Source organism: Tympanuchus pallidicinctus, unplaced genomic scaffold (genome assembly GCF_026119805.1).
Source record: "Tympanuchus pallidicinctus isolate F22 unplaced genomic scaffold, pur_lepc_1.0 scaffold41, whole genome shotgun sequence".
Classification (NCBI taxonomy): Eukaryota; Metazoa; Chordata; class Aves; order Galliformes; family Phasianidae; genus Tympanuchus; species Tympanuchus pallidicinctus.
Window position 1 is genome coordinate 1,013,532 of NW_026294760.1, and position 26,930 is coordinate 1,040,461.

At 59.5% G+C, this 26,930-nt stretch overlaps 1 protein-coding gene across 4 annotated transcripts; it reads right to left on the reverse strand.

Annotated features, from left to right (window-relative positions):
• Nucleotides 1–1,136: 1,136 nt before the first annotated feature.
• Nucleotides 1,137–23,390, reverse strand: FGFR1 (fibroblast growth factor receptor 1). 4 transcript variants are annotated; one of them, XM_052701843.1, is made up of 18 exons: nucleotides 23,205–23,390; nucleotides 18,486–18,648; nucleotides 12,242–12,505; nucleotides 11,188–11,271; nucleotides 10,757–10,932; nucleotides 9,893–10,016; nucleotides 9,199–9,389; nucleotides 6,831–6,975; nucleotides 5,728–5,924; nucleotides 5,196–5,341; nucleotides 4,291–4,412; nucleotides 4,081–4,191; nucleotides 3,811–4,001; nucleotides 3,605–3,727; nucleotides 3,450–3,520; nucleotides 3,190–3,327; nucleotides 2,410–2,515; nucleotides 1,137–2,328 (listed from the first exon to the last, which is right to left on the reverse strand). In XM_052701843.1, the coding sequence occupies exons 2-18, from the start codon at nucleotides 18,574–18,576 to the stop codon at nucleotides 2,155–2,157; spliced, it is 2,454 nt and encodes an 817-aa protein (XP_052557803.1). In that variant the 5' UTR covers nucleotides 18,577–18,648; nucleotides 23,205–23,390; the 3' UTR covers nucleotides 1,137–2,154. The 4 variants fall into 4 exon arrangements, with proteins under 4 accessions (XP_052557803.1, XP_052557802.1, XP_052557805.1 ...); XM_052701842.1 differs by having other exon boundaries at nucleotides 5,196–5,340; nucleotides 5,721–5,924; XM_052701845.1 differs by lacking the exon at nucleotides 12,242–12,505 and having other exon boundaries at nucleotides 23,205–23,383.
• Nucleotides 23,391–26,930: the final 3,540 nt, after the last annotated feature.

Below are 26,930 nucleotides of genomic sequence, written 5' to 3' on the forward strand. Positions count from 1 at the left end.
GGATGGAGGTGGAATTACGAACACGGTGTGTCGGTGCCTGGCAGCGAGACAAAGCAGAGCTCAGGCAGAACCTGGGCCGAGGCCAGGAGGTTGTCTGGGGTCCTGTGCAGCCAGAGGGCTTTAAAAGGAGAGAAAAAGGAAAAGGGGGAGAGGACAAAGAGTTGTGCAGGGGAGCCCAAAATGCACTGAGGGCTGACGGAGCTCGGCGCTGCTGGGGCTCCCCTTCCCTTGTAGCTGCCCATAGGGACAGCAGGCAGCATCTCCCTTTGCAGGGCTGCCTGTGCCCCCCCCACCCCCCAGCCCAGCAGCACCTTCCTTGCGAAGGCTTCGCGGTGCAGCGTGGAGCTGCTCTGCTTATTATCATATTTAATTGCCCTCCTGCTCACCCCAGGAAATGAGCAGGAGATGGTGAGAGCAGCACTTTCTGATGATGTAAACACGCGCTTGCTGAGCTCCCACAGCCAAACCGCTCCCAGGGAGAGCGCTGATTTATGGCCCCCCCCCCCCCCCTCTTTTCTTCTCCCCCTCCTGCTGCTGTGAGCTTAATCCCGGGCTGCAGATCCGACATAAATCACTTGATTAAAAGCCCCATTTAATTTAGGAAGGGGGGGGGGGGGGGGGGAGAGCGGCTGATCGATTTAATTTACGCATGGAAATAGCAACAAGCAGATGCTTTTAAAAGGGCCGATGAGACAGAGCTGCGACCCGCAGCTGCATTAACCAACACATGGGCACGGATGCGGGCGCAGTCACAGGCCACCAGTCCAGGACTCAGCTCTTCATGACCCCCCCTGGGGGGTACAAGGGCAGGGAAAGGGTTAACCTGACCTTAACCCTGATCCTTATCCCCCATCTCCATGGCTGGAGCCGGAGCCCAGCTGGAATCCCGAGGCCTTGGCGAGGACATCGGTGTGCAGCATCCAGCACATCTGCAGGCACCCCCGCATCACGGCCACGTGCTTTGGTAGCAAAGGAGGAGAAAGCTGAGGGTTTCCCTGATTGGAAAATGGGGTGTTTTTATAGGGAGCCGACCCCCAAAATGTGGGTGGAAGGGGGAAGGAGGAGAGCAGCTTCTGCCCCTACGCACCCCATGCATCTCCCAGCGCACGGGATGGGCGACGGCGTCAACGCACCGCTTGGTTAAAGTCTTTAATAATTACAAGAATTCCAGATTCATTACAGAAGAGTTTACAACAAATAATATTTCTCCATACAAAGGCAAAATAAACTTTTCAAGTAATAGCGCCCTGACTCCGCGCTCAGGGACTGGAGGTGGGGGGGTAGGGATGGGGATGGGGGGACGAAGGGATGGGGGGGGGGACAAAGGGATGGGGACACAGCAGCCCCCATGGCCCTTCCTCCCCATGGGGCAGGGTAAGGCACAGCCCGGGGGTGCAGAGCTCCAGTGCCCAGCTTTGGAGCTGAACCCGGCCCCACTGCAGCCCCCCGGGGGGGGGAGGGAGGGAAAGGCCATTGGCACCTTGGCCGTGTGCTCCCGAAAGGCATCGACAACGTTATTTAGTATGGTTTTAATACAACCCCATATAAAACTGAAGCAGCAGCAGCAGCAATTCCTTATCGAGGGATCTAAAACTGAAAGAGGGTGGGGGGGGGACATAATTTAAAAAAATAAAAACAGCAAATGTAGCAAAATATATGGATTTTTTTTTTTTTTTTTTTTTTTTTGTCGGTTTCTATTTTTTGTTCCTTTTTTTCTTTCTTTTTTTTTTTTTTTTTAATATATATATATGTATAGCAACTGATATCTACCAGCCACTAGTACCTTCCTACCAAACTGGTATAGCTCTGGTAACAACCTTTTTAAAAAGACATGTAAATATATATTCATATTTATACATATTTTAGCTATGTACACGGGACTTCTGTTGTCAGCACTGATGCACGGTTCGCTGCGTGGCCCCACAGATGTGGGTTTGGGCAGCGCTGGGATGCTCACAGAGTGCATCAGCCCCATAGGGACACACTGCGGCACCGCCACGTGGAGATGTCCAAGCACAGACCCTCGTGGGAAAGGTTTAAAGGGATGATGAAAACAAAGAGAGGAGAGGCAACCGAACAGGCAAACAGCGAAACGAAAGCTTTGGGCAGAGCTCCCTGCCGAGGGGCCCGGTGGGCACAGCTGCGTGCGGAGCCTCAGTGCCGCTTCAGCACCCCTTGGCTGTGCGGGGGGCAGCGTGGCAGGCAGGGCTCATCGGGCAGTGGGTCGTGGGAGAACACCGAGTCCTCCCCAGAAGAGCAGGTAGAGCTGCGTGTGGCTGGGAAGCCGGGTGAGTATTGATCCAAAGGCACCGACAGGTCCAGGTATTCCTGCAAGGGATGGGTTCAGGGGATGGGGGGGGGGTGGGGGGCTCTGCGAGGGGCACGGAGGGACGCGGGGGTCTCTCCTACCTGGTTGGATGTCATGGCCACGATCCTGTCCAGGTCTTCCACCAGCTGTTTGAAAGTGGGGCGCTGGGAGGGCACGGCGTGCCAGCAGTCACGCATCATCATGTACCTGTATGGGGTGGGGGGAGCTGAGCGCATCTGTGGGTGCACAGCTCTGCCCCTGGCAATGAGCAGTGTGTGGGGCTCAGCCCCCTGAGGAAGGATGTGGGGCAGGGAGTGGGGCTCAGCTTCTTGAGGAAGGACGTGGGGCAGGGAATGGGGCTCAGCCCCCTGAGGAAGGATGTGGGGCAGGGAATGGGGCTCAGCCCCCTGAGGAAGGATGTGGGGCAGGGAATGGGGCTCAGCCCCCTGAGGAAGGATGTGGGGCAGGGAGTGGGGCTCAGCCCCCTGAGGAAGGATGTGGGGCAGGGAGTGGGGCTCAGCCCCCTGAGGAAGGATGTGGGGCAGGGAATGGGGCTCAGCCCCCTGAGGAAGGATGTGGGGCAGGGAATGGGGCTCAGCCTCTTGAGGAAAGGATGTGGGGCAGGACACAGGGCTGCTGTGTGAGTGCATAACCCCGGGGTCATTTTGGGATTCACTCCTGCAGAGCAATAGCAAAGGGAGCCCTGACGTCGGTCATCGCAAACAGATTTAGCTGACGTTTTGCAGGTAAGGGGACACTGCAAAAGTAATTCTGAGCATCTGCCTTCCCCAGCGTGCAGCTGCCTGCACCCAGCACAGAGCTCAGCACGGATGGCACCGCAGGCACGGCGCCCACGTTCCCACTGCCCCCCCGGCACTCACAGCTCGTTGGTGCAGTTGCTGGGCTTGTCCATCCTGTGGCCCTCCTTCAGCAGCTTGAAAAGCTCCTCCACAGGCACACCAGGGTACGGCGAACCGCCCAGAGTGAAGATCTCCCAAAGCAGCACGCCGAAGGACCAACTGCAGGCAGACACGTGGGCACAAACCGTGAGCCAGCACGGGCATCACGGAGAGCTGTGGGTGCACAGGTAGAGCTTTGCACAGCTACACCAGGAGTGCCTAGCAGTGCCTGGCATACTCACACATCACTCTGATGAGTGTATATTCGGTCGAACAGAGCCTCCGGGGCCATCCACTTCACTGGCAAGCGGCCCTGTGACAAGAGAACCCCATCAGCTCAGTGCTGCCCATAGGGACGGCCAAAGGTCGCTTGGCACAGCGGGTTCCGAACGCTCACGTTTGTCGTCTTCTTGTAGTAATCGATGTGGTGGATGTCACGGGCCAGCCCGAAGTCAGCGATCTTCATCACGTTGTCTTCGGTCACCAGCACGTTCCTGGCTGCCAGATCCCTGTGGATGCACTGTGCAGAGAGCAGGGCTGTCAAACGGCGCCCGGAGCCCCACGGCCCCATTCCTAAGCACTCAACCGTGATGGAGCTCACACCTTTTTGGAGGCCAGGTACTCCATGCCACGCGCCACCTGGTACGCACAGGACACCAGGTCCTTGAAGGAGAGCTGCTCCTCGGGGACACGAGTGGGGTTGTAGCAGTACTCCATACCCGGCGGGCGCCGTGCCTGCAGGTACTCACGCAGGTTGCCTTTGCTGGCGTATTCCACGATGACATAGAGGGGCCCTGAGGGAGAACGGGGCTGAGCCACGTGCCTGGACCCCACCGTCAGCACAGTGCTGGCAGCCCCTCCTCGCCCGCTCACCGTCCTGCGTGCAGGCCCCCAGCAGGTTGATGATGTTCTTGTGCTTGCCGATCATCTTCATCATCTCCATCTCGGAGATGAGGTCAGACAGGTCCTTCTCTGTGGCGTCGGCTGTGGCAGCAAAGGCAGCAGTCAGGGAGGCTGGCCTGCATCCCCCCACACCATGCACACGTGGGTGCTGCACGCAGACCCGCTCCCATCGCCTCTTACACTTGAGCATCTTCACGGCCACTTTGGTGACACGGTTTGGCTTGTCCTTGTCCAGGCCGATGGCCTCGGCCAGCACCACCTGCCCAAAGCAGCCTTCTCCCAGCGGCTTGCCCAGGATCAGCCTGGTGGGAGGACAGACATAACGCCATACTGGGACAGCAGGATGGCCACTGCACTCAGTGCCATCCCCTTGCCCCATCCCCATTCCATCCCATCTCACCCCACCTCAAACCTTCCCATCCCATCCCCATCCCCATCCCCATCCCATCCCATTCCATCCCACCCCATCCCATCCCATCTCACCCCACCTCACCCAACCTCAAACCTTCCCATCCCATCCCATCCCATCCCATCCCATCTCACCCCACCTCAAACCTTCCCATCCCATCCCCATCCCCATCCCATCCCATCCCCATCCCATCCCATCCTATCCCATCCCATCTCACCCCACCTCACCCCACCTCAAACCTTCCCATCCCATCCCCATCCCCATCCCATCCCATCCCATCCCATCCCATCCCATCTCATCCCATCCCATCCCATCCCATCCCATCCCATCCCATCCCAACTCACCTCAACCCACCCCACCCCATCCCACCCCACCCCACCCCATCCCATCCCATCCCATCCCATCCCATCCCATCCCATCCTACCCCATCCCATCTCACCCCATCTCACCCCACCTCAAACCTTCCCATCCCATCCCCATCCCATCCCATCCCCATCCCATCCAATCCCATCCCATCCCCATCCCATTCCATCCCAACTCACCTCAACCCACCCCACCCCACCCCACCCCACCCCATCCCATCCTATCCCATCCCATCTCACCCCACCTCACCCATCCTCAAACCTTCCCATCCCCATCCCATCCCCTTCCCCACACCATCCCCCCCCATCCTCACCTGTCCCGTGGCAGTTCCCAGCGCGGGTCCTCGGGCAGCTCATACTCAGAGACACCAGCCAGCATGGGGGTTCCACTGGAGGAGAGCCGTGAGGGCCTCACCAACATCACACCCGAGTTCATGGAGGAGCTGGAGTCAGCCGACACCTGCAGCAGGGCTGTGGGTTACCTTCACGCAGCGCTGGGGCCACGGCCGCCCATTCCCAGTGGGGAGACAACGACCGGGACCCCCCCCAACTCCTGAACACTCCCTGCTGCTCCCCATTGGAGCACGCCTGTATCGTTTGCAATTGATTTCCTGCTTGCTGGTACCACAAAACGCACAGCCTGGGGATCCTCGGTGCTCAGCACGCACTCTTCATCTCAATATTAAATGGCCACAAATCCTCCTGGTTACTCTCGTTGCCACGGGGCCACGCACAAAGCATGGCGAGGGACAGCCATGGTGCACCATCCGTCCCAACCCAGGGAAAGGGCAGTGCTTTGAGGAGGGGCAGTAGGAGCCAAGAAACCCCCTCTCTACTTTCTGTTACCTGTCTGCGCAGTGGGATGCTCTTGGCCAGCTTGTGCACGGCCAGCTGGCTGTTGAAGTCTGTCTTCTTGGTGGTGCTCTTCATCTTATAGATGATGACTGTCACCACCATGCAGGAGATGAGGAAGGCGCCGGTGCAGTAAATGATGATCTCCAGGTAGAGGGGGGACGTCATCATGGCTGGTGAGTCCTCAATAGCTGGGTTGGCACAGAAAAGGCATCAGAGGGAGCAAAGAGTGAGGCTGGGCAGAGCCTGGCTCCTCTCAGCAGAGGTGAGGGTTGGTGTGGGATGCTCCCACGTGCAGCAGGGAGCGGTCAGGCTGCTGGGATGCTGCACTGCACCCATGGGGTGGGCGCTGCACCCACACCCTTGGCATAAGCATCGTACCCATGCCCTTGGGATGCACGCTGCACCTGCAGCTGCCTGGGGCAGGAAAGCAGGGGTCCGTGCCCATCCCCACTCTGTGTGGGACGGCACCATGCAGTCTGCATGGGGACTACATGGGGATTCTCCCCTGCACCGTCCTGTGGGGCTGAGCTCTGCCCACGCTGAGCTGCACACCCATTGGGATCTGTGGTTACGGTGGGCTGGAAGGCACCGCTGGGTGCTGGGAGATGGAGCCGAGCAGCCAGAAGCACCTGCAGCAGCAGCAGCAGCAGCAGTGATGTATTGCAGGATGGGAGAGGGGATCCCATCCCTGCGCACCACAACACAGCCCCACTTTGTGACTTAGGGGGGGGTGGAGGAGCTATGAACGGCGCAGCCACAAACCTGGCAGCTGCCATCACCCCCAGCAGCCCAAACCTGACCCCCCTCCCCCAAGAGAACAGAGCCCTCAGAGAGAGGCAGAAGAGCCAAAACCTTGCGTGTTCCCAGCAGCACCACCCAAGCAGCGGCTGATAACAGGGCAAAGCTTTTGGCAGAAGAGCGGCGCCCACGCAGCGCCCCAAAAACTTTCCCTGCCTGCTGTATCAGGCGTGGATCCGCGCAGCAACGATGGGCCCAGCAGCCCATCGACACCCAAAGCAAAGCGACAGCCCCAGCAATGCATCCGACACACGTGGAAACAAGGGAGGAGAAGGGACAGGAAGAGGAGTATATACCTTCGAGAACTGTCAACCATGCAGAGTGATGGGAGATCCCAATAGAATTACCCGCCAAACATGTATACTCCCCAGCATCCTCAAATGAGACATTCCTTAAGTGAAGGACTTCCATCTCTTTGTCTGTCGTGTTAACGCCAGCCGTCTAGAGGGGGAGAGTGGAAGCAAAAAACGGAGAAGCAAACGACATGAGATCTTCTGGGGGGGAGAGGCAGAGAGGAGGGAGCAGCCTGATTTGGCAGAGCCCCGGGAGCAGGCAAGAAACCGTGGAGACCCCTGGCAGAGACCCTCCGGATGACCCCTCATCCGGGCGGACCTAAAGAGACGCCACTAAAAACCCTTCACCAACGGTTCTGCCCATCGGAGCATGCTGGCAATGGGCCACATGGAAAAATAGAGCTCGGGGAGGGCCGGCTGGGCATCGAGGGAGGTGGGAGCACGAGGACGGAGACACGGGGACAGCACAGAGCAGGGAGCACAAGGGGGGGGGGGAACAGGACGCAGCACGCAGCCCAGCCGGCCCCGGCGGGGTATTTTTCCATGGCTTTTTGCACCAGAAGTACAGCAGAAACGAGAGAGCCCAGAGTTGTGTTTTCCACCGCTGGGGACTGGAGGTCCCAAAGCGTCCCACTGGGCGTCCTTCCGATTACCTTTTGCCAGAGGTCTGGTGACAGTGAGCCACGCAGACTGGTTGGCCTCGCCAATATAATTGGAAACCTTACAAACATACTCCCCGCTCTCCGCCTCTGTCACATTATACAGGGTCAGCACCTCCGCATCAGAGCTATTAATTCCCGAGTGCTGGAACAGACCAACAACAGAGGAGTCACATCGATGGGGTCAGAAACCACAGCGCCCGGAGCGATGGTGCCAGCACAGGGCTGGGGGCCATGGGGGGTTGTGGCGAGCCGGGAGGCAAGGGACCATAAACCTGCTGCAGTGCATCAGGGGTGTGGGTAGGGACAGCCGTGCACCTTGGGGTGGGGGTGGCCATGCGCCCTATGGCTGGGGGTGGCCATGCGCCCTATGGCTGGGGGTGGCCATGCGCCCTATGGCTGGGGGTGGCCATACGCCCTATGGCTGGGGGTGGGTGGCCATGCGCCCTATGGCTGGGAGTGGCCATGCGCCCTATGGCTGGGGGTGGCCATGCGCCCTATGGCTGGGGGTGGCCATGCGCCCTATGGCTGGGGGTGGCCATGCACCCTATGGCTGGGGGTGGCCATGCACCCTGTGGCTGGGGGTGGCCATGCGCCCTATGGCTGGGGGTGACCATGCGCCCTATGGCTGGGGGTGGCCATGCACCCTATGGCTGGGGGTGGCCATGTGCCCTATGGCTGGGGGTGGCCATGTGCCCTATGGCTGGGGGTGGCCATGCGCCCTATGGCTGGGGTGGGTGGCCATGTGCCCTATGGCTGGGGGTGGCCATGCGCCCTATGGCTGGGGGTGGCCATGTGCCCTATGGCTGGGGGTGGCCATACGCCCTATGGCTGGGGGTGGCCATGCACCCTATGGCTGGGGGTGGCCATGTGCCCTATGGCTGGGGGTGGCCATGTGCCCTATGGCTGGGGGTGGCCATGCGCCCTATGGCTGGGGTGGGTGGCCATGTGCCCTATGGCTGGGGGTGGCCATGCGCCCTATGGCTGGGGGTGGCCATGCACCCTATGGCTGGGGGTGGCCATACGCCCTATGGCTGGGGGTGGCCATGCACCCTATGGCTGGGGGTGGCCATACACCCTATGGCTGGGGGTGGCCATGCACCCTATGGCTGGGGGTGGCCATGTGCCCTATGGCTGGGGGTGGCCATGTGCCCTATGGCTGGGGGTGGCCATGCGCCCTATGGCTGGGGTGGGTGGCCATGTGCCCTATGGCTGGGGGTGGCCATGCGCCCTATGGCTGGGGGTGGCCATGTGCCCTATGGCTGGGGGTGGCCATGCGCCCTATGGCTGGGGGTGGCCATGTGCCTTAGGGCTGGAGGTGACCGTGTGCCCTGAGCCTGGGGATACAGCTGAGGATGGCCACGTGTCCTGAAACCTTGGCATGGATGGGGACGTGCACACACCCCAGGCTTTGCAGAGGGGCTGAGGGCACTGCTCGTGGCTGGATTGTGCCACCCATCCTACGCTTGCCCCCAGCACCCACCCAGTTCATGGCAGACACCTTCAGGGATCCAAAGGATGAGCGCACCGCTGCCTGCTGCCCACTGCCCACCTGTCACCCAGCTCCTCCAGAGCAGCCCAGAGCGGAGCAGGCAGGGCTGGTGGGGCTCCAGATGCCTCGATGCCACCTATGTGTCCCCAGCTGTGCCCAGTGAGGGCAGCGACCCCATAGGGACCCGGGCTGGGGCAGCCCATTGTGTGTGCAGCGTTACCTTCAGGATCTGCACGTAGGGCAAGTTGTCAGGGCCGATCTTGCTGCCGTTCACCTCGATGTGTTTCAGCCACTGGATGTGGGGCTGCGGGTCGCTGTAGACCTTGCAGACAAACTCCACGTTGCTGCCCAGGGCCACCGTTTTGTTGGCAGGGAGCCCTGCCTGCAGGATGGGCCGATGCGGGGAGCGCTCTGTGGGGATGGAGACCTCAGCATGGGCACCCCACATCCACAGGAGTCTCATCCCACAGCCCCACAGAGCGGGTGACAGGTGACATCCCACCAGAGCAGGGGACAGGTGACATCCCAGCACAGGGACATCGTTATCTCTTCAGGGGTCAGAGGTCAAACAAACCTAACGAGGGCCCCAGCCGCTGCCACTGTGGTGAGTCAGCATTAACAAACCCCTTTGTTCACCTCGCTGACTGTTCCCTTCAGTTTGCTCAGTGTAATCAAATTAAATCACATTCTTAATGGTTCATTTACTGGCATTTAGAGCAGCTCCACATGTGGAACTGTTCAGACCAGCCTTCCCAGCTGGGAATTATGGCTAATAAGGCGATTAGAAAAAGTTTCTGTCTGGTCTCTGAAATTATTTCCACCACAATTAAAAAGCCCCAGAAGGGTTCGAGGTGAAGCTCGCGGGGATCAGCGCTGCTGTGCAGGAAGCAGAGCAGCCCCAGAGCCATCCTCACCCACAACATCCAGCTGATAGGTATGGTTGATGCTCCCATATTTGTTCTCCACGATGCACGTGTAGTTGCCTTTATCTGATGGCACCACCGAGTCCATGATGATGCTCCAGGTGGCATAGCGGACCTGGGGGCAGGAGGATGGGGGGTGGTGGGTGAGATGTGTGCACATCAGAACGGCTCAGCCCTTTGGCACAGCATAAATCTGCTCGTGGTCACCTTTCCCCTCTCCTACAGAGGGACCATAATTGCTCCCAGCTGTCCCAGCACAGAGCCGATTGCTGAGCACCATGGGCAGGGTGCAGGGACACAGCCCTGGGTGGCACAAAGGGAACAGCACCCACATCCATGTGCTGATGGCACGCTGGCAATTCCCACAGCCCTGCGTTTCCACTCCATTTTCTACCAGGGCTTTGCACACAGATGGAGAGAACCAGCACCCTGCTGCCCTGGGGGGCACATTGAGCCCTGCACCCCAAATGCTCCAGGCTGCGCCAAAGCTCTGCAAGAAGAGCAGCACTCCTTCATCCTCCTTCTCCCCCATTGCAGTGCTGGATGTAGGAGATGAGTGGTGCTCCTGGGAGCTGCAGTTGCCCCAACCCTCCTGGCTCAGCTCTGGGATTAGTGCAACCAGGCTGGGCTCATCCTCCCCCCTCCCCCAAAGATTGAGGCTGTTGCAAACATGACCAAGAAGCAGGTCACTGCCGTGGGTCTATTTTGCAACAGGAATGTCAGGGGGCCCATCTGCCCTTCCAGAGGCACACGGCTGCACCAACGGGCAGCTCAGGGCCTCTGAAGCCCATTCATTTCCCCTTCTCCTTGAGTAACTCCCAGGCCCAGACTGCCTGGACAGGACCCACTCTGTACCTTGTACCCCCCGATGCGGTGGTCAGGCTTGAACTCCTTGCCATTCTTCAGCCAGCGCAGCGTGGGGTTGGGCGTCCCACCTGAAGGGCACTTGAATTTCACTGTTTTGGCAGCAGGGACGGCGTGTAGCTTCTTCTCCATCTTCTCAGGATAGGTCCAGTAAGGAGCTACAGCCTCTGCAGGGCACAGAGCAGCAGGATCAGCCATGGGGAGCACTGATGTTTGCTCATGGTTAACCCAGAGCAGGACTGGGGTGAGGTGCACATCTCCCTGGCACATCCCCACACCCCAGCCAGGCTCTAGGAGGACTGCAGCAGGACTCTGCCTCTCCTCTCCTGCCTCTCAGCCCCTGGATGCTGTTCACATGCATGCCTGGCTTCCCTTCACCCCCATCCATCCCACAAACCCATGCAAACCCATCCCACACGTACGGTTTGGCTTGGTGTTATCCGCCTCCTTCTCCTCCGAGGAGGAATCATCTTCATCATCATCATCCTCTGCAGAAGGGAGTGCGTCTGCAAGAGAAGAGACCCCCAGCTAAGCACTATGCACAGACCCCTCCTGTGCACCGTGCTGACACAGGCATGAGGCTCTGAGAGAACGCTGCATGGCTGGAGCGAGAGATGCTGTCCCAGCTCACAGAGCCCAGGGAGCAGTTTGCCCACAAGGCTGACTTTAGACTCAGGAAGGCAGTGCCCACATTGTGCTGCCAGGCACCCGGGGACATCCATCCATCCATCCAGGTCCTGCAGACAGAGACAGCTCTGACCTTCAGCCAGCACCTCCCGACCATCAGCACTCAGTCCTCACCACTGTGCTTCGGAACCAACAAAGAAAACCTCAGTTCACCCCGGTGCTCAGTTCCATGCAGACTCACATGTCCCCACGCATGCACTGCCACCATGGAAGAACACTCATGGAAACAAAAGGTGCAGAGGATGCTGGGCACCACCTGTGCATCTCTATGCAGAAAATCCAGCAGTGCTGGCCCTGCTGCAGTGCTCTGTGCTGATGTGGACACACAGGGTGCTGGGCACCACCTGTGCAGAAAACCCAGCAGTGCTGGCCTTGCTGCAGTGCTCTGTGCTGATGTGGACACACAGGGTGCTGGGCACCATCTGTGCATCTCTGAGCAGAAAACCCAACAGTGCTGGCCCTGCTGCAGTGCTCTGTGCTGATGTGGACACACAGGGTGCTGGGCAGGACTGAAGTGGACACACAGGGTGCTAGACAACCATCTTTGCAGCTCTGAGCAGAAAATCCAGCAGTGCTGGCCCTGCTGCAGCGCTCTGTGCCGATGTGCCCCCACGCTGAGCCACAGGGCACAACCACCATACTGCACAGATTCGGTGGCACATCCCGTGCGTGCCAGCGTGGGCTGTGCAAGACTGCACCCCACCGAACCAACCTGTGCCTGGCAGCCAGCATGCAAGGCGTGCACACAGGCACGCTGCTCCTCGCTGCTGCCCCTGCACCGCTACGAACCTGAGACGTTGACGGAGAAGTAGGTGGTCTCACTCCCCGAGGGGCTGTTGGTCATGCAGGCATAGAGCCCCGAATCCTCGGGCACCGCATCCCGCACCTCTACCTCCTCGCCGGTGATGCGTGTGCGGTTGTTCTCAGGCAGCTGCACTCCATCACGCACCCAGTTGATGCTCTGCACGTCGTCGCGCAGCCGGCAGCGCAGCTGGAGGAGATCGCCGGGGTGTGCAGAGTGGGATTCCACCTCGATGTTCGCTTTGGGCAGAGCTGGAGGAGTTGGGGAGAGAGGGAGAGAAAGGGAAAAAAGAAAAGAAATAGAGACAACGGGACACCGGGCCGCTGAGGGTCGGGTTAATGAGGCGACATGCGCTGCGGGGACGTGGCTGAGGTATGGGGGTCGACCCCGAGCACAGCCACGCTGAAAGCAACCCAAGCAGCAGCGAGGCATCGCCCCAGGGCACAGCCATGGAGCCCAAAGCTACGCAAGCGCCCTCAGTCTCCTGCCAAGCGCTGCAGAAGGGGTTTGAGATGGGGAGGAATTTGCAACCTGAGGCACGTTGGGCAGAGCTGGCAGCAGGGCAGGATGAGGAGCACCAAACCCTGCGCGGCTCCACCCCAGGGTCTCCCTGCCCAGCAGCAGACAGCCAGCAAAGCAGGCCTGAATCCCTCACTCTGGTCAGCACCAGGCAGTTACAGGGCTATGCCGGGACAGCAGGCAGAGAGCAGGGCTCAGAGACAGTGCTGGAAGCTCAGGTAGGCAGGCAGGGGCTGTCGGATGCTCCCTGCCCTCAGTCGTCCTGCGACGTCCTTCCAGCAGCACAATGATCCAATCCATCCCAGTGCTGTTGGCTCTTGGTCACCGGTGTTGCACAAACCGTTGTTTTCCCCTCATTCTGTGGTGTTGCACGAGGATCCTGCGCTGGGTGCAAACATCCAGGTTCCCAGCAATCTCTCCCAGTGCTCACACTCAGCCTGGTGCAATGCCTGCTCTCCTTCCTGTGCCAGCTCTGCTCTCGCACCTCTGCTGCTGTCTCCATAAGGAGTGTTCCCACGACTCCTCCTGCTCCTCGCTGGGCAGCCTGGAGTTGGCTCAGAGCCTCCTCTTCTCACTCCATCTCAGCATGGTGACTTCCCACGTGGAGACCCCAAAGCAAATCCTCAGGGGCAGCCCACCTGCAGGGCCTTTCCAGCTGCAATCCGGTGCTTCCCAGGGACTTCAAAGCACCCGATGAAGGCATTCTGGCCCCAACCACATGCACACCACATCAGCTGTGCTCAGACAGGAGCAATGGGGAGCTGATGTGCACCTCCAGAGCCTCAGCCCTCCACTCCTCACTCCTCCTGCAGCCCTCACACACCTGAGCATCTTCAGAGCAACACCATCCACCAACAGCTCAGGAGTTTCTCTGAACGCCTCCATGAGAACAGCGTGTGTGGGGACGAGCTCAGTGCTCTCCTCGATGGCAGGAGGGCCAGAAGCAGGGCTGCAGGTCCCACTGTCAGCTTACAGAGCCCTGCAGGTTTTGGGGAAGAGCTCTGCTTTTTGCAATCCCAACTTCCCCACGTTTTCCTCCAGCTTCAGCGCTCCCTGCAGCTCTCATTTGTGTTTCAAAAGATTCGTCACAGGCGCATACAATGCCACAGCCACGTCCCACCAAGGCACAGCCCCACAGCATCCTCCTGCCCCTGCGTGAAGACCACGGAGAGAACCCAAAACCAGAGGGTTGCGGTGCCCTCCACTCTCAGCTGGGGCTCAGCACTGCTCATGCCCATGAGAAAAGCTCTTTGGAGGGTGCACAGCTTTGGGCTGCATCCCAGCTCACGGCGACGCTCTCTGTGCCATTCAAAGGCCGCGTCCTCCCTCTTCCCCCTCCTCCCCCCATCTCGACCCAGCTCTTAACATGAGCAGCGTGATGGACAGCACAGCACGGGGAGGCAGAGGGCAGGGCGGGATGCTGCCCTTTGGTAACCCAAAGCGCATCTCTGGCACTCGGGGATAAGGCGGAAAACGCGGCATGGTGGGAACGGCCCGAAAACGAATTCACAGCCTAATGAGCATGTCCAGGTTACCCCCCCCACACCCCCCTACGGGTGAGAGCAGGGACAATGAGGCTCCCAGAGGCTCTGGCAGCCGGACAGCAGCAGCCCACGGGACGGCTCGGCTGGCACTGCCATGCAGCAGCCCTGGGAAACGCAGCCTTTGCAAAACCACAGCGCACACAGAGCGGGAGCAGCTCATCCTACTCTTAGTGCCCCCTCGGATCGTTGTGCTCCATCAGCCCGGAGTGCCTCTTCTATTTATTTTGCTCTTCTGTAACCTAACCCAAGCCGGCAGGTGCAGCCCCTCACAGCAGTTCTGAGCATGGTGCTCACACGCCTGGAGCGAGCAGGAGCTCAATGGGCCGGAGAAACGCTTGGCTCTCCTCCTCTGCACCAGGGCAGGAGGGGGGAGCACTGCAGGGATCCAAATGTTTGCAGCTCCAGCCCCAAACACAGAGGGCACAGGGATGCCCAGAGGCTCTGTGCCCACTGCTAAGCACAGGGGGTTGGTGCTGAGCTTGCTGAAGTCTGGGAGACGCACGGTGCAGGTGTTCAGTTGGGAGCAAAACGCCCCACAGTTGGGCTCCTCAGAACACATCGGGCTCAGGAGAGCAAATGCAGCCCTTCTGCAGCCCCAGATGCTGAGTGCTGCACCCCCAAGCACCCAGCAGTGCACAGCCTGCAGGCAGCGCTGCAGGGACTTTGGATCTGGGAGCACCGAGTTGGGATGGAGACGTTCAGCTCCCACTGTTTCCTTTTGCTGTGAGCTTTAAGGCAAACCCACCAGCGCTTTTATTGCTCAGTTCCAGCTTTGCAACCAGATGGAGGGTGCCACTGCCTCCTGTACCTGCTGCTGGAGCCCAGGCCTGGCCCACAAGGGATGGGGATATCAGCAGCACGGCTTCACCTTTCCCCCTCCGCATTCAGCCGCGTTCTCCTTGCCGGAGAGCTCTCACCTCTCCCCCCAAAAGGACTTTGCATGCAAATGGCCCCACGCCAAAGCTGCCCATCAGAATGGAGCAGTTCTGCATTCAGGGCTGACAAAACGGCGCGGAGCTGTGTGTGCCCGAGCGCAATAAAGCGGCCAACAAAGCAGCACAGCAACAACCCGGGCTGAATGGCCGCGAGCAGCAGGTCCTGCCGCCGGTTGCCCTGGAAACCCCACCAGGGCTCACTGAAGGTATTTCCTGAAGAAAAAGCACACACATGCCCCACAGCTCTGCTAATCCCAACAGGAAGCGCTTACCGGGACGTGGGGATTGGTTTCTTTCTTATTTAAAAAGTGCCTCTCCCCGCTGTCCCCCCCCCTGCAGCCGCCCATGGGAGTGCTGGGGAGGTGACCAAGTGCCCCTTCTGCAACCCTGCTGCATCCCACTGCAACCCACTGCAACCCTGCTGCGTCCCACTGCAGCCCTGCTGCAACCCACTGCAACCCTGCTGCATCCCACTGCAGCCCTGCTGCAACCCACTGCAACCCTGCTGCAACCCACTGCAACCCTGCTGCACCCCACTGCAACCCTGCTGCATCCCACTGCAACCCAATGCAACCCTGTTGCATCCCACTGCAACCCAATGCACCCCACTGCAATCCACAGCAATCCTGTTATCCCACTGCTTCCCGCTGCGATCCTGCTGCACCCCACTGCAACCCTGTTGCATCCCACTGCAATCCACAGCAACCCTGTTGCATCCTACTGCAATCCTGTTGCACCCCACTGCAATCCTGTTGCATCCCACTGCACCCCACTGCAATCCACAGCAACCCTGTTATCCCACTGCATCCCACTGCATTCCACTGCAACCCTGCTGCATCCCATTGCAACCCACTGCACCCAACTGCAATCCACTGCAACCCTGTTGCATTTCTACTGTGCACTCACTCCACCCTCACTGCACCCACTGCAACCCCACTGCAACCATGCTGCAGCTGCACTGCTTCCCCACTGCCCTGCTCACCAACGAAGGATGATGCCAAGCACAGAATGCAGTGCTTTCTAATGGGCTTTGCCCATCTTGCAGTCTCTCCAGCAGGAGCAGGGAATTGATGCATTGCCCCAGGCTCTGCTCCTCAGAGCAGCACGTGAAATGAAGCAGCATTTAATTACCCAGCATGTCTGTCGTTTGCAAAGCTGTCAGGATAACCACCCGCCCATCCCCCGGGACACCCAGCCGTGCTCAGAGCTCAGTGCAGAGCAGCAGTGCGGGACAGCAGGCCCTGCACACTGCAAGGGGCACCAGGAGTGCTGCAACCCATGCACATCTGTGGCTCTCTGCAATAAGCAATGGGTTTGCCCTGCAGGAGCAGGAGGGCGTCCCGGGGATCTGCTCCTCTCCCATCGTGGGGTGCAAAATGAGTTTGCACGTGGGGGGGCTGTGCAGGCAGCCCTGCAGAGCTGCCCCACAGTTGCAGCACAGCCTTGCTGCCTTTCCCAAAGCCTCACATTTCTTTTTTTTTTTTCCTCCTCAATTAAGGGCTGGAGTGACAGCATCTGAGTGGAAAGGCGGGAGGTGGTGAACAATGCCTGCAGACGGGCTGGGAGGGGAAGGGAAGGGAGCAGCGTGGTGCCCCGCAGCACACAGCCATGCCTGGCAGCACCAGGATGGAGATCCGCACCAGGAGATGAAGCTCAGAGCTGCAGCCCCTCGGCCGCTCCGTGCCCCCACATTCCCCACACACAGCAGAGGCAGAGCAGTGGGAACAGCGGGGAGGACAATAGAGGACAGGGAGGGAGGAAAAAAATCCCCTCCACAATTTTCTGCAGGTTTCTGTTTAACCTGAAGACAAAGAGCGGCTTTGTGAGGGAGGGAGACGGAGGCTGCTCATGGAAATTTCTTGGCTTTTCCCCTTAACTCGTTTTTTTTTTTGGTTGTGTTTTTTTTTTTTTTCCTGGTTTTTAACCACCTCCAAATTTAGGTAACTATAAAACGCAGCGAGCGCCCATTAATATTTTATTTGCAGCAGATTTTTCAATAAGTTCCTGACAAAGGCTGAGCTCCTGAGCCCCCTCCCCAGCCACGTGGAGGGGCGGCTCTGAGCCCTCCTCTGCACTGAGGTGAGGCTGCCCTGCATGGGGGAGATTACGGACTCCAGCAGTAAACTGAAACACCACCAACACCAGAACCAAGTCTGGTGCTGCATCTGCTAAGGAGGGGACAGCAGATCTGCCTCCCCTGGGTGATGCTCATGGGGGGATGTGGAACACTGGGACACAACACACGGCTTCAAGGATGTGATGCGTGGCTCTGGGACTGATGCATGGCTCTGGGTTTGATGCACCATTGCCTCCCACACAGCCTGGCCTGGACCTGACTCTCCGTCCCACCCTGTGAAGAGGCACATATGGTGTCGGGGACGCGTTGTTCCCAGCAGCCACAGCCAAAGGGCTGGGCTCTGTGCAGCCAGGCTCTTGTGCAGCCAGGTTCCTGCTGTGGCACTAATTGGGCCGTCCTGGTGAGAGCAGTGCTGGGAAGCATTGCCAGAGGTTACTGCCAGCCTGGCAGGCACCCAGCTCCATCCTCTCCTTGTCCCCTCCACCTCCATTGCTGCCTCCCCAACCCCTCCAGGGCTCCCTAAGGACCCCAAAACCCCACCGTCACCCCACGCTGCCTTTGCTCTGTGTACCTCCATGGCTTTCATGGGAGTGACTGTGAGGCTCACCAACACGTGGGGCTTTCAGTGGGAGGAAAAGGGAAAGAGTGAGCCTTAAAAAGCAACGCCGTACCGCTCGGACCAGACATTCTCAGGTAATTAGAACCAAAAGGCAGCAGCTAGGCAGCAATCCCTGGCTGCTCTGGTTATTCTCCGCCTCACCAAGGGAAGGGGCCGTGCTTTGAAATGCTGCAGCACTCCGTGCAGCTGTCCTGGGGGCCTGGTGACCCCGGAGGCCCATGCATGGCAGTTCAGCATGTCCCCAGCCCGGAGCTCAGCAATGCCACACATCCCAGGCTGTTCCCTCCTGCAACGCCTTAGGGGTGACTGCTGACCTTCTCCAAAGTTTCCCCCCTGCCTTAAAGACGCCCAGAGGCAATGCTGGAGGTGCGCCCCACGCCACGTGTTCACTGCAAGCAACACCCCAGCCAGGTTGCACCACGACGCATCGCACAAAACCCCTCGCCGGGCCCCAAAGCTCTGCCTTCTGCAAGGCGAGAGGTCCCAGCTATCTTATCAACAAGGAGAAAAGCAAAGAAGGAGATCTGTTGGCATTACCTTGGTCAGGAAGCGTGGGGGCCGGTCTGGCAGCTGACAGCGTGGCTGTGACCAGCACAGCCCAAAGGATGAGGGACCTCCAGGTAAACATCCCACTGCTGCGGCTACTGCTCGGCGACTGCGCTCAACCGCCCCTCCATGGGGCCCCGTCGGCCGCTGTGAGCTGCAGAGGGGGGAAAGAGAGTCAGGGCAGAGTTCAGGGCATCCCCCCACGTCCCTTTGCTGTATGGGAATCCCCTGCATCCCACAGCCCCTTTGCTGTATGGGGACCCCCTCCCCCCCTCTCCGCTCCCCGCTTGGTGGCGGTGAGGATTGAGCTCCGAGCCACCCCGCAAATGATGGCTGATGTGTTGGGAGCAGAAGTGCTGGCAAAGCAAAACCGAGCACAGCAAAACGCTGGGAGAAATCCTCAAATGCTGTTTTAAGAGAAGGGAGGTTTCTGCTCTCCTCTTTTTTTCCTCCCCCTTCATGCAGTTGGCACTGGAAACAGCAATTCTCATACAAATCAAAATGTTTGCAAGGAGCTTCGATCGTCACGGCTTGGCAGGAGCAGCTTTTGGGTTCCTTGAACTTTTTTTTGCTCAGATGCAAAATGGAAAAGGCTCCAGCCTGAGGCTCTGCGGGATGGGAGAGGTGCTGCTGCTCAGCTCCGGAACCCCTTTGTTTTGACATCTTCCTCTACAGACATCCCAGGAAGCTCCAGACTGAGAGCAGCACAGACCCTGGGGGCAGAGCAGCAGGTGTTCACACGGTTAACCCGGGGTGGGAGCTCCTGAAGCCCTTTTGGGGTGTCGGGGTGACCCCACGGGAGATGCCTGAGCCCCTTTGCTGTGGGAACAGTGCTGTGACCTCACAGCCTTAGGTGCACAAGCAGCAGAGCCACCAGCAGAGCTGGAACAGGAGGAGGACGTTCCTTAACCCTCCACTTCTCTCTGCCTTCCACCCTTCCCACCACTGAGCCGTGCTCTACTGCTCTGTGCTCCAACGCAGCCAAACCCGACTCGAGCTGTCAGACCCCAAAGCCTTTGGGCTGCAATCCAAGAGCTGCACTCCTCCCTCGGTGACATCTGCAGCTCCACAACAGCCTCCAGCCGAGGTCCCGACACCAGTGGTCGCTAATGGTCCCCCTGGGCTCCCGCAGGGCTCTGTGCCCCATCTTGCACAACATTGGGATGGATGGCTGTTCCGGGACCGGGGGGACAACACAGAAATGGGGATGCAGCCGTGTGAGCTCACCTGGTGCTGCTCTGACATCACCCCAAAGCCCCGTTCGGAGCGCACCGTGCCAACAAGTGCTTCTTTGCCATATGGGATCCACCTCAAAAGCACATTACTACAAGGTGAGTAAACCACTGCAGTGAGTAATGGGCCACCACTCATCCCCCCACGTGCTCCTGGAGACCTGGATGCCATCGTGCTCCTGCTTCCCAATGAACCCTTTCCCACCACGGAGCATCCTCTGTCCCAAAGGATTTAACCCCAGGGCAGCTTTTGCCTCTTCCCTTGCCAGCTCTGCAGCATTTGGCAGCCAAACTATTCACACAGGGACACCCAGCAAACACCAGCATCATCTCCACCGGTGAAAACACTGATGGAGTGTGAGCAATTTATCAAGGGGTTGGAAGGAGGAGGTGGTAATATTTCGTGGGAAAAAAAAAAAAAAAAGCCATTGGCATTTCTGGAAATTATTTTCTGTCTCTCTGTGGTTTTGTTTATCAGCAGCACCCCCCCGGAACATGCCCTAATGTGGAGTGGCTGCAGCTCTCCCCCCCCCCCCCCCCCCGCACAGAGCACACAGCAGCTCCCAGCAGTGAGTCAGGGCACAGAGTGGGGCTCAGCTGCAGTGGGACGGGCGCTGACTCAGGGGCCGACAGCAGAGAGTTTCCATTGCAGCAGTGATGGTGATGCACACGGGGCAGAGCAGCCCAGGAACCTTCCAACCTGTGCACAGAAAGCACAGCTCCGCTCTGTGCGGAGATACGGATCCCCACAGGAATCTGCTTGCACCGAAAGGCTGCAGCCTCAGCGTGGGTTTCCAGCTCCTTCCATGCATGCACTGTCCCTGCCCGCTGCAATTTGCTGGTTGGGGTGGATTCAAGTGACTAAAAATGGAAGCAGAAAGCGAGGAACCAGAACGAAGGGCCCCTTAGAGACCTGCAATTACAACGGCCACGACACCCACGGGGCTATTTAGGAGCTGAAGGAACACCCCTGTGCCCACCTGTGCGCACTCCCACCCGAGCACAGCCTTTGCCCACGTGCCCACATGTGCAACCTGCCTGTCCTGCTGTCCTCAGCACGACCCTGGACCTTCGCCCCGTGCTGTGAGTCAGGGCTGAGCCAGCGGCACGCACAGCCCGGCCCCTGTGCTGAGCAGAGCACAGTGGGGAAGCCCCTTCCCAGCTCATGGCTCATCCCTGGGAACGCGTCCAAGGTGAGGAGAGAGGAGCGGGCCCACGGCACTGGGGCACCCAGGGTGGAAATGGAGCTCAAGGGGTCACCAGAACGTCTCTAGGGGCTCTACGTGCCCCAGTGTGACCATGGGGACCCCGAGGTGACGCCCCTCCCACGGTGGTGACCACAAATGGGAGACCCTGACAGACACTGATGGAAGGAAGGAGGATGAATTCGGCTCCAAGCGCCCTTGCAGCAGAAGAACGCAGCAAAGGCAAAGCTCCTGGTGGCACACGGAACCTCCTCCTTGCCCTGCGCTCCTTGACCCAGCCGCATGCTCAACCAAGTATTTGCTGAAATAAAAAGCAAACACGACTGCAAATGTAACTATAGGGAAAATCAGTAATGCTTAAAGCAGACGCATGCTTGGAAAAATAAATATCCAACTGTGCGGGCTGCATTCAGTGTTAACCCTTTGCAGCCACGTGTTGCATCCTGCTGCACACCAACAGCTCCTGCACCGAATTACGGTGCTCTGCGTGCATGCAGTGGTGTGAGTGGGGGTCTGGTGGGGTGCAAGGATGGGAAAAGCTCAGTAAAACCAGATCAGGTTTAAAAGCTTCCCGAAAGCAAGGCGTCCCCACCCGAGGGCTTCATTTTCAGATATGCTGAGCACCCCCACAGGTCCCCCAAAGGCTGCTCCAGGCTTGTGGTGCTGAGTGCTCCGGCACAGGGCTGTCCCAGAACGGACACCAGATCACAGCCCCCACTCCCTGGAAGAGGCAGAGCAGTTCTCCAGCTGGGAGGGAGCGGGATGGGGTTTGCTGCACTCAGCTCCTCCCAGGAAAGCTACTGCGGGCGGAAGGACACGCACTCCTCCAGCAGACCCATCCCCTGCTGCTCACATTTGCCTCCATCCCCAAAAAGCAGAAGGTCCCAATGAGGGGAAAGGCAAACTGCTGGGACGAGCATCTGTGCTCCAGGCCCGGCTGAGCAACGGGGCTTGGAGATCCTCAGCTCCCAGTACAGTTTATTTGTTTTCAGGCAAATAAATAAACAGAGAGATCCTGTTTGCACCTGAAAGCAGCTCGGGCTCCTTCCCAGCAGGCGCGCTGTGCAGCGCAGCACCGCTCTTGCCGGGCCAGGGACGATCCTCATTTGTTTTAATCCTCTCTGAGCAACACAAGGAGAAGGCAACGGTGCATGCCAGGCACGGCGGAGATTAAGGGAGGAAGTGCTCCTGTGCGGGGAAAATGGCTGCTGGCCGGAGAGAGAGGTGAGGGGCTCCGTCCTGCAGCATCCCCGGTGCGGGCACATCCCCGAGAGCCCCGCGATCTCATGAGAGCAAATCACAAAGCCCGATTTTCCTCCTCCCGGGACTCGAGCAGCCTCCAAACCCTCAGTTTTGTTAACGCAAGCATTCGGCAGGAGAGCACTTTGGAGGTCTGGCCGTTGAGCCGTGACGCGCGGAGCAGCGCCGAGTTATCCAACAATCCGCACGGCGTTCGGCCGTCATCTGAACGCGTTGCAAACGGACGCGCAGCGCCTCTCGCTCCCCGCGGCAGCCGCCGGCCCTCGTCCAGGAACCGAACCGCGACCACAGAACCACGCGGAGCCCCGCGCCCGCCGGTCCCGCACACATCGACCCCGCAAACGTCGCGAGCGCTGCGGCGTAGGGCGGCCGCCACGCTGCGCACACGCAAGAGCCGTTCCCAGACGCTGGCAAAGAATTCGGCAGAAGAACGCTCCGATCCCTCTCACCTCCCACGCCAACACGCACAAAGATCTCAGCCCGGCTCATTTTCATCGCCTCCGCCGCCGATTTTTACCGAAAGGCCCCAACATCTCGGAGTTCCTAACGCAACAAATCCAGCTCTTTCTCCATCTTCTTTTGGAAGCCGCCAGGCTCCCGCCCAGCAACTTTGGGTGGCCGAGGGCCGGGCAGCAGCACCGAGTCCTTACCGGATCCCCAGCGCTGGGGGCCCCCGGAGCTCGGCACCGAACCGAGCAGCGCGCACCGACCCGAGAACCGGGCACCGAGCCACCGCGCCTCCGAAGTGCCGCCGGGCGGCTGCCCGGGGTGCCCCGGGGTTCAGAACCGGACCTCCGCCGCAAGCACACCGAACCGCTCCGGTGTTCCTAAGCTCTCCGAACCTCCGGTACCGCAGCCCAACGCCCGCGGTGCCCGCAAGCCGCAGCCCCGCGCTGCTCGCAGTGGGGCCCCGTCGGGCCGCCCCCCCGGCGGATGGGGATGGCCGCGATCCCGGAGCGATCCCCCTCGCGCTGAGCACAAAGCGCCTCCCCGCTCCTTCTCCCCGTACTCACCGGAGTCCCGCGGGGCGGCGGCGGAGGCGCGGTGCCCGCCGCTCCCGGGAACAATGGAGGGGAGCCCCGGCCGGGGCGAGCGCGCAGCCCCGCCGCCGCCGCGTTCAGTGCGGCCGCCCCATGGCGGATCCCGGCCCCGAGGTGGCGGCGGGAGGCGCTCCCGGGAGGCGCGGTCCGCCCCGACGGCCGCCGCTCAGAGCTGCCCGCACCGCCGCGTCCCCGCCGCGCGCTGCCGCCGCCGGACTGAGCCGCTCCCGCAGCGCCCCGCCGCCTCCCGCCGGCTCCTCCCCCGCCTTCTTCCCAGCCCTCCTCCTCCTCCTCAGCGGCCTGATGGGGCTTGTAGTCGCCGCCGGGGCGCCCCCTCGGAGCCCCCGTGCTGCGCTGCCGGCAGCCGCCCCGGGACGGACTCCCGGGTGTGGGGTGCAGGGGGGGGGTCTGAAGGCGGCTGTTTTGCCCCCAAAAACTCCGCTCGTGGAGCGGGGTGCTCGAAGGACTCTTGCTGCCTTGCTCTCAGCCATGTCTCGCCCCACTGTGTGCCCTACACTGCAGGGCTCCCTTCCCCAGCACACAGGGTGCAGGTGTGGGGCAGCCCCGTACCCCACATCTTTTGCAGAGCAATAGCCCGGGCACCCTACCCCTATCTCTACCCCTAACTCACATCATGGGACAGTTTTGCATGGAGTTTCTAGCCCCAGCTCCTTCCTGGGAGCCACCACCATTGCTGCAGTTCGTGCTGTGTGTTCCCTGAGCTCTGGTGCAGCTGTAACACTCAGCACCCCAAAAAATCTCTGCATACACAGGCAGCACGTGTGCTTTTTGCTTAGGGCTGTGCTGAATGCTTGAGTTGAGGACACGGAGATGTACGGCCGTGCCACAGAACCCAGCCCGGCCTGACCCACAGAATGCCAAGTTGGGCAGCCAGATGGAGCTCAGCACAGGGTGAGCTCCCCAAATCCAGCCCTGGGCTCAGCCCAGCAGCCCCCAGTCAGCCTCACACCAAGGCAGCCTGGAATAAAGACATCTCCTGGCTGGCAGGGAAAGATCTGCGCGAGGCAATGTGCAAGTGATTAAGTTATAACAGGGAAGAGGACAGGCTGAATTAGCCCTGTCAATCACCATCGCTATATTTGAACCAAATGCTGGGCATCCATCTCAGGAGCAGCCTCTTGCTGCTTCAGGCAACTGTTCAGAATGCTGTGCCAAGACCCACGGAATACTTTCTTTCCAGGATGACAGATGTGTGGACAGAGGGAGGGGAAGGTACCATGCGTTCTTTCTTCCCTTGGCAAACCAAGGCTGCTGAGAGCAGGGAGAGCAGGCAGAGGATTCACGTCCCTTTTGTTCTTGTGATGGTTTTCTGCTGGACTCCATCAATGGACACCGGTTCCATGGGCCCTTATGAGTAAAGGAACTGGTGGACAACAGGGAAAGCATCCCCTGCCTCATGAGGCTCAAGGACAGACCCACACCTCCTGCCTCAGCATCACAGTTGGGCACAGAGTGGGACTGACCACGAGCTGTCACCGTCTGGTGGCACAAGTGGAGCACAAGTGGGTCCTCCTGGAAGAATGGGGAGCCCAAAACCACCACTTAGAGTGATGGAGACCACTGGGATGTGGGGTGGGCAGAGGGTTGGGATGGTGCCTCAGTGCCCCCTGCACACCCAGGGGGGTTCTCCTGGCGTTGCCATGCTGTGCCGTTCCGTACCACGCTATCAGTGCAACCTGAAGGTGGCGCAGATGGGGATTTCACAGGAACCCAGGCTTGTTGTTTGACTGCCCTTAATCAAGAGCAGCGTTAAGATAAACGGGACGTGGGCTTCCATTGGCGGAACAGCTGAACAACTCCCTGTGCCAGCAGCTGGGGACCTGCGTGCGTGTGCTGCTGTGCTCCTGTTTGGGCAGCAGGGACAGAACTGAAGGCGCTGCTGGGAGAAGAGGAGCGGCACAATGGAGCAGTTCTGCCCTGACCTTCGGTTTCCCACTTAAAGCTCTGCAGCTCTCCCCTCCTCCTCACCACAAAAGGGCTCCTTTCAGTCCCTACTTCTGCATTTAGAAAACAAAAGCAGATGCAGCTAGTTTAGGTTTGGAGAGGGGGGGAGGCAGGAGCGAATGCTGAATAACAAAGAGCTTTCCCTGAAAGATTCCACTGACAAAGACTTTGCAGCTTCATCCCTCCCTGAAAAGGCCGGGGCACATCTGGGCTCAGCCTGGCTGTGGGTCTGCCTGCTTGCAAGAGGGGCTGCGTGTGCACACGGCTGCGCTTTGCAGTGCATGCCTGAGTGTGCTGGAGGTTTGGATGTGCACCGAGCATGCACCTGCACCACAGTGATGTGTGGGGCTGCAGGACGCCCAGACCGTGCTCTGATGGGAGGCTGCACTCTGATAGGAGTCTGCACCAACGCACATCACCTTTACTCTGCTTCTTTTTGCTGCTTGGCCTTCGCAGGACCACGCGTTACTCTGAAGAGCTTCCAGGTGCACTGCCGACCTGAGCAGCAAACCTTGGAACATCTGAATCACAGCGAGCAGCTCAGCCACGCTTCCCCCAAGGCTGGGGCTCTCCAGCTGCAGAGCTCAATGTCTGGTGAACCATCAGAAGGAGAAACCCACCCCAAACCCAGCCCTGGCCACCCTGCCACCGGCCACAAGGACGCTGCGGAGAGCTCGCCTGGCAGCCTGCAGAGCACCAACTTTCCCAGGAAAAAGTGACTCATGAAAACCAGCAGCACCAGGGAACAAATATTAGCTGCCGGGCATGATTTAGGAGCTGAGTACAGCTTCTACAGGAAGCCCCCTCTTTCCCTCTCTGCTCTGACTCAATAAAGCATTATTAGCTGCTTTGGCTGCAGCCACATCGCTGCCAGCATTGCTGGGCTTCGCCTGCCTGTGCCCCGCTCTGACCACACTGGCTCCAGGATGCTGCTGTCCCAGGCTAAAGGGCTGCAGCACTGAGCTCAGCTACTGCAAGAGTTCTCTCCTCTCTCTGAGGTTCCTCTGCTATTTTCATCGACCCGAAGCAGCTCTTTCCTTTGCCAGTTGCATCTTAACAGCACTGAAACATCTTCTGTCCGTGCTGCTTGGCTGCCTGTCTGACGGTGATGGAAGGAAATGGCCCCAGGCGTCACTGCCAGCCAGAGGAGGGGGCCAGAGGTGCCCAGAGCATCCACAGAATGACAGTGGGGGTCACAGATGTGGCATTTGGGAGGCTGAGCAAGGAGCCATAGTGAGCAAGGAGCCATAGTAAGCACAGCCAGGGAGAGCAAAACACAAAAGCCATCCTGCCTTGCATTCAAAGATCCTGAGCGCAGCTTTTCTGCCTCTTCCCCTGACGTTGTTCCCAGCTGGCCGTGTCCCCATGGCACCTCTTGTCCCCACTGAGCACTGCCCAAGCAGGGTGCACTCCTCCAGCAGTGCTGTGTGCTGCTGCCTTGCAATTGCCAAATTCCACAGAGCCCATTAACACGTCACATGCTATTTTACTGCCTGCAGACAGCAGTTGGGGCAGACTGTTGCACAGTGGTGTTTGCAGCCAGGGCAGCAGTCAGTGCTTCCCTAGAGCAGTGGCTCTGCACGATGGGATGCATCCCACCCTTGCTGTGGGCTCTTGACTGCTTGAAGCCCTCTGCAAGCAAAGCTGCAGCCTCCTCAGTGCTATGCCAGAATGTCTGTCCAAGAAATGTGTGTTTGGTTCGTGCATCCTTGTCTCACACCTGGGCAGCTCTTG

Excerpts from the sequence above, each read along its gene's own strand:
- FGFR1 (XM_052701842.1), bottom strand. The coding sequence starts at position 18,576 with ATGTTTACCTGGAGGTCCCTCATCCTTTGGGCTGTGCTGGTCACAGCC. Across the intron at positions 12,506-18,485 it reads CCCCACGCTTCCTGACCAAG|CTCTGCCCAAAGCGAACATC; the intron begins GTAATGCCAACA and ends CAACTCCTCCAG. Across the intron at positions 4,192-4,290 it reads GGCCGTGAAGATGCTCAAGT|CCGACGCCACAGAGAAGGAC; the intron begins GTAAGAGGCGAT and ends TTGCTGCCACAG.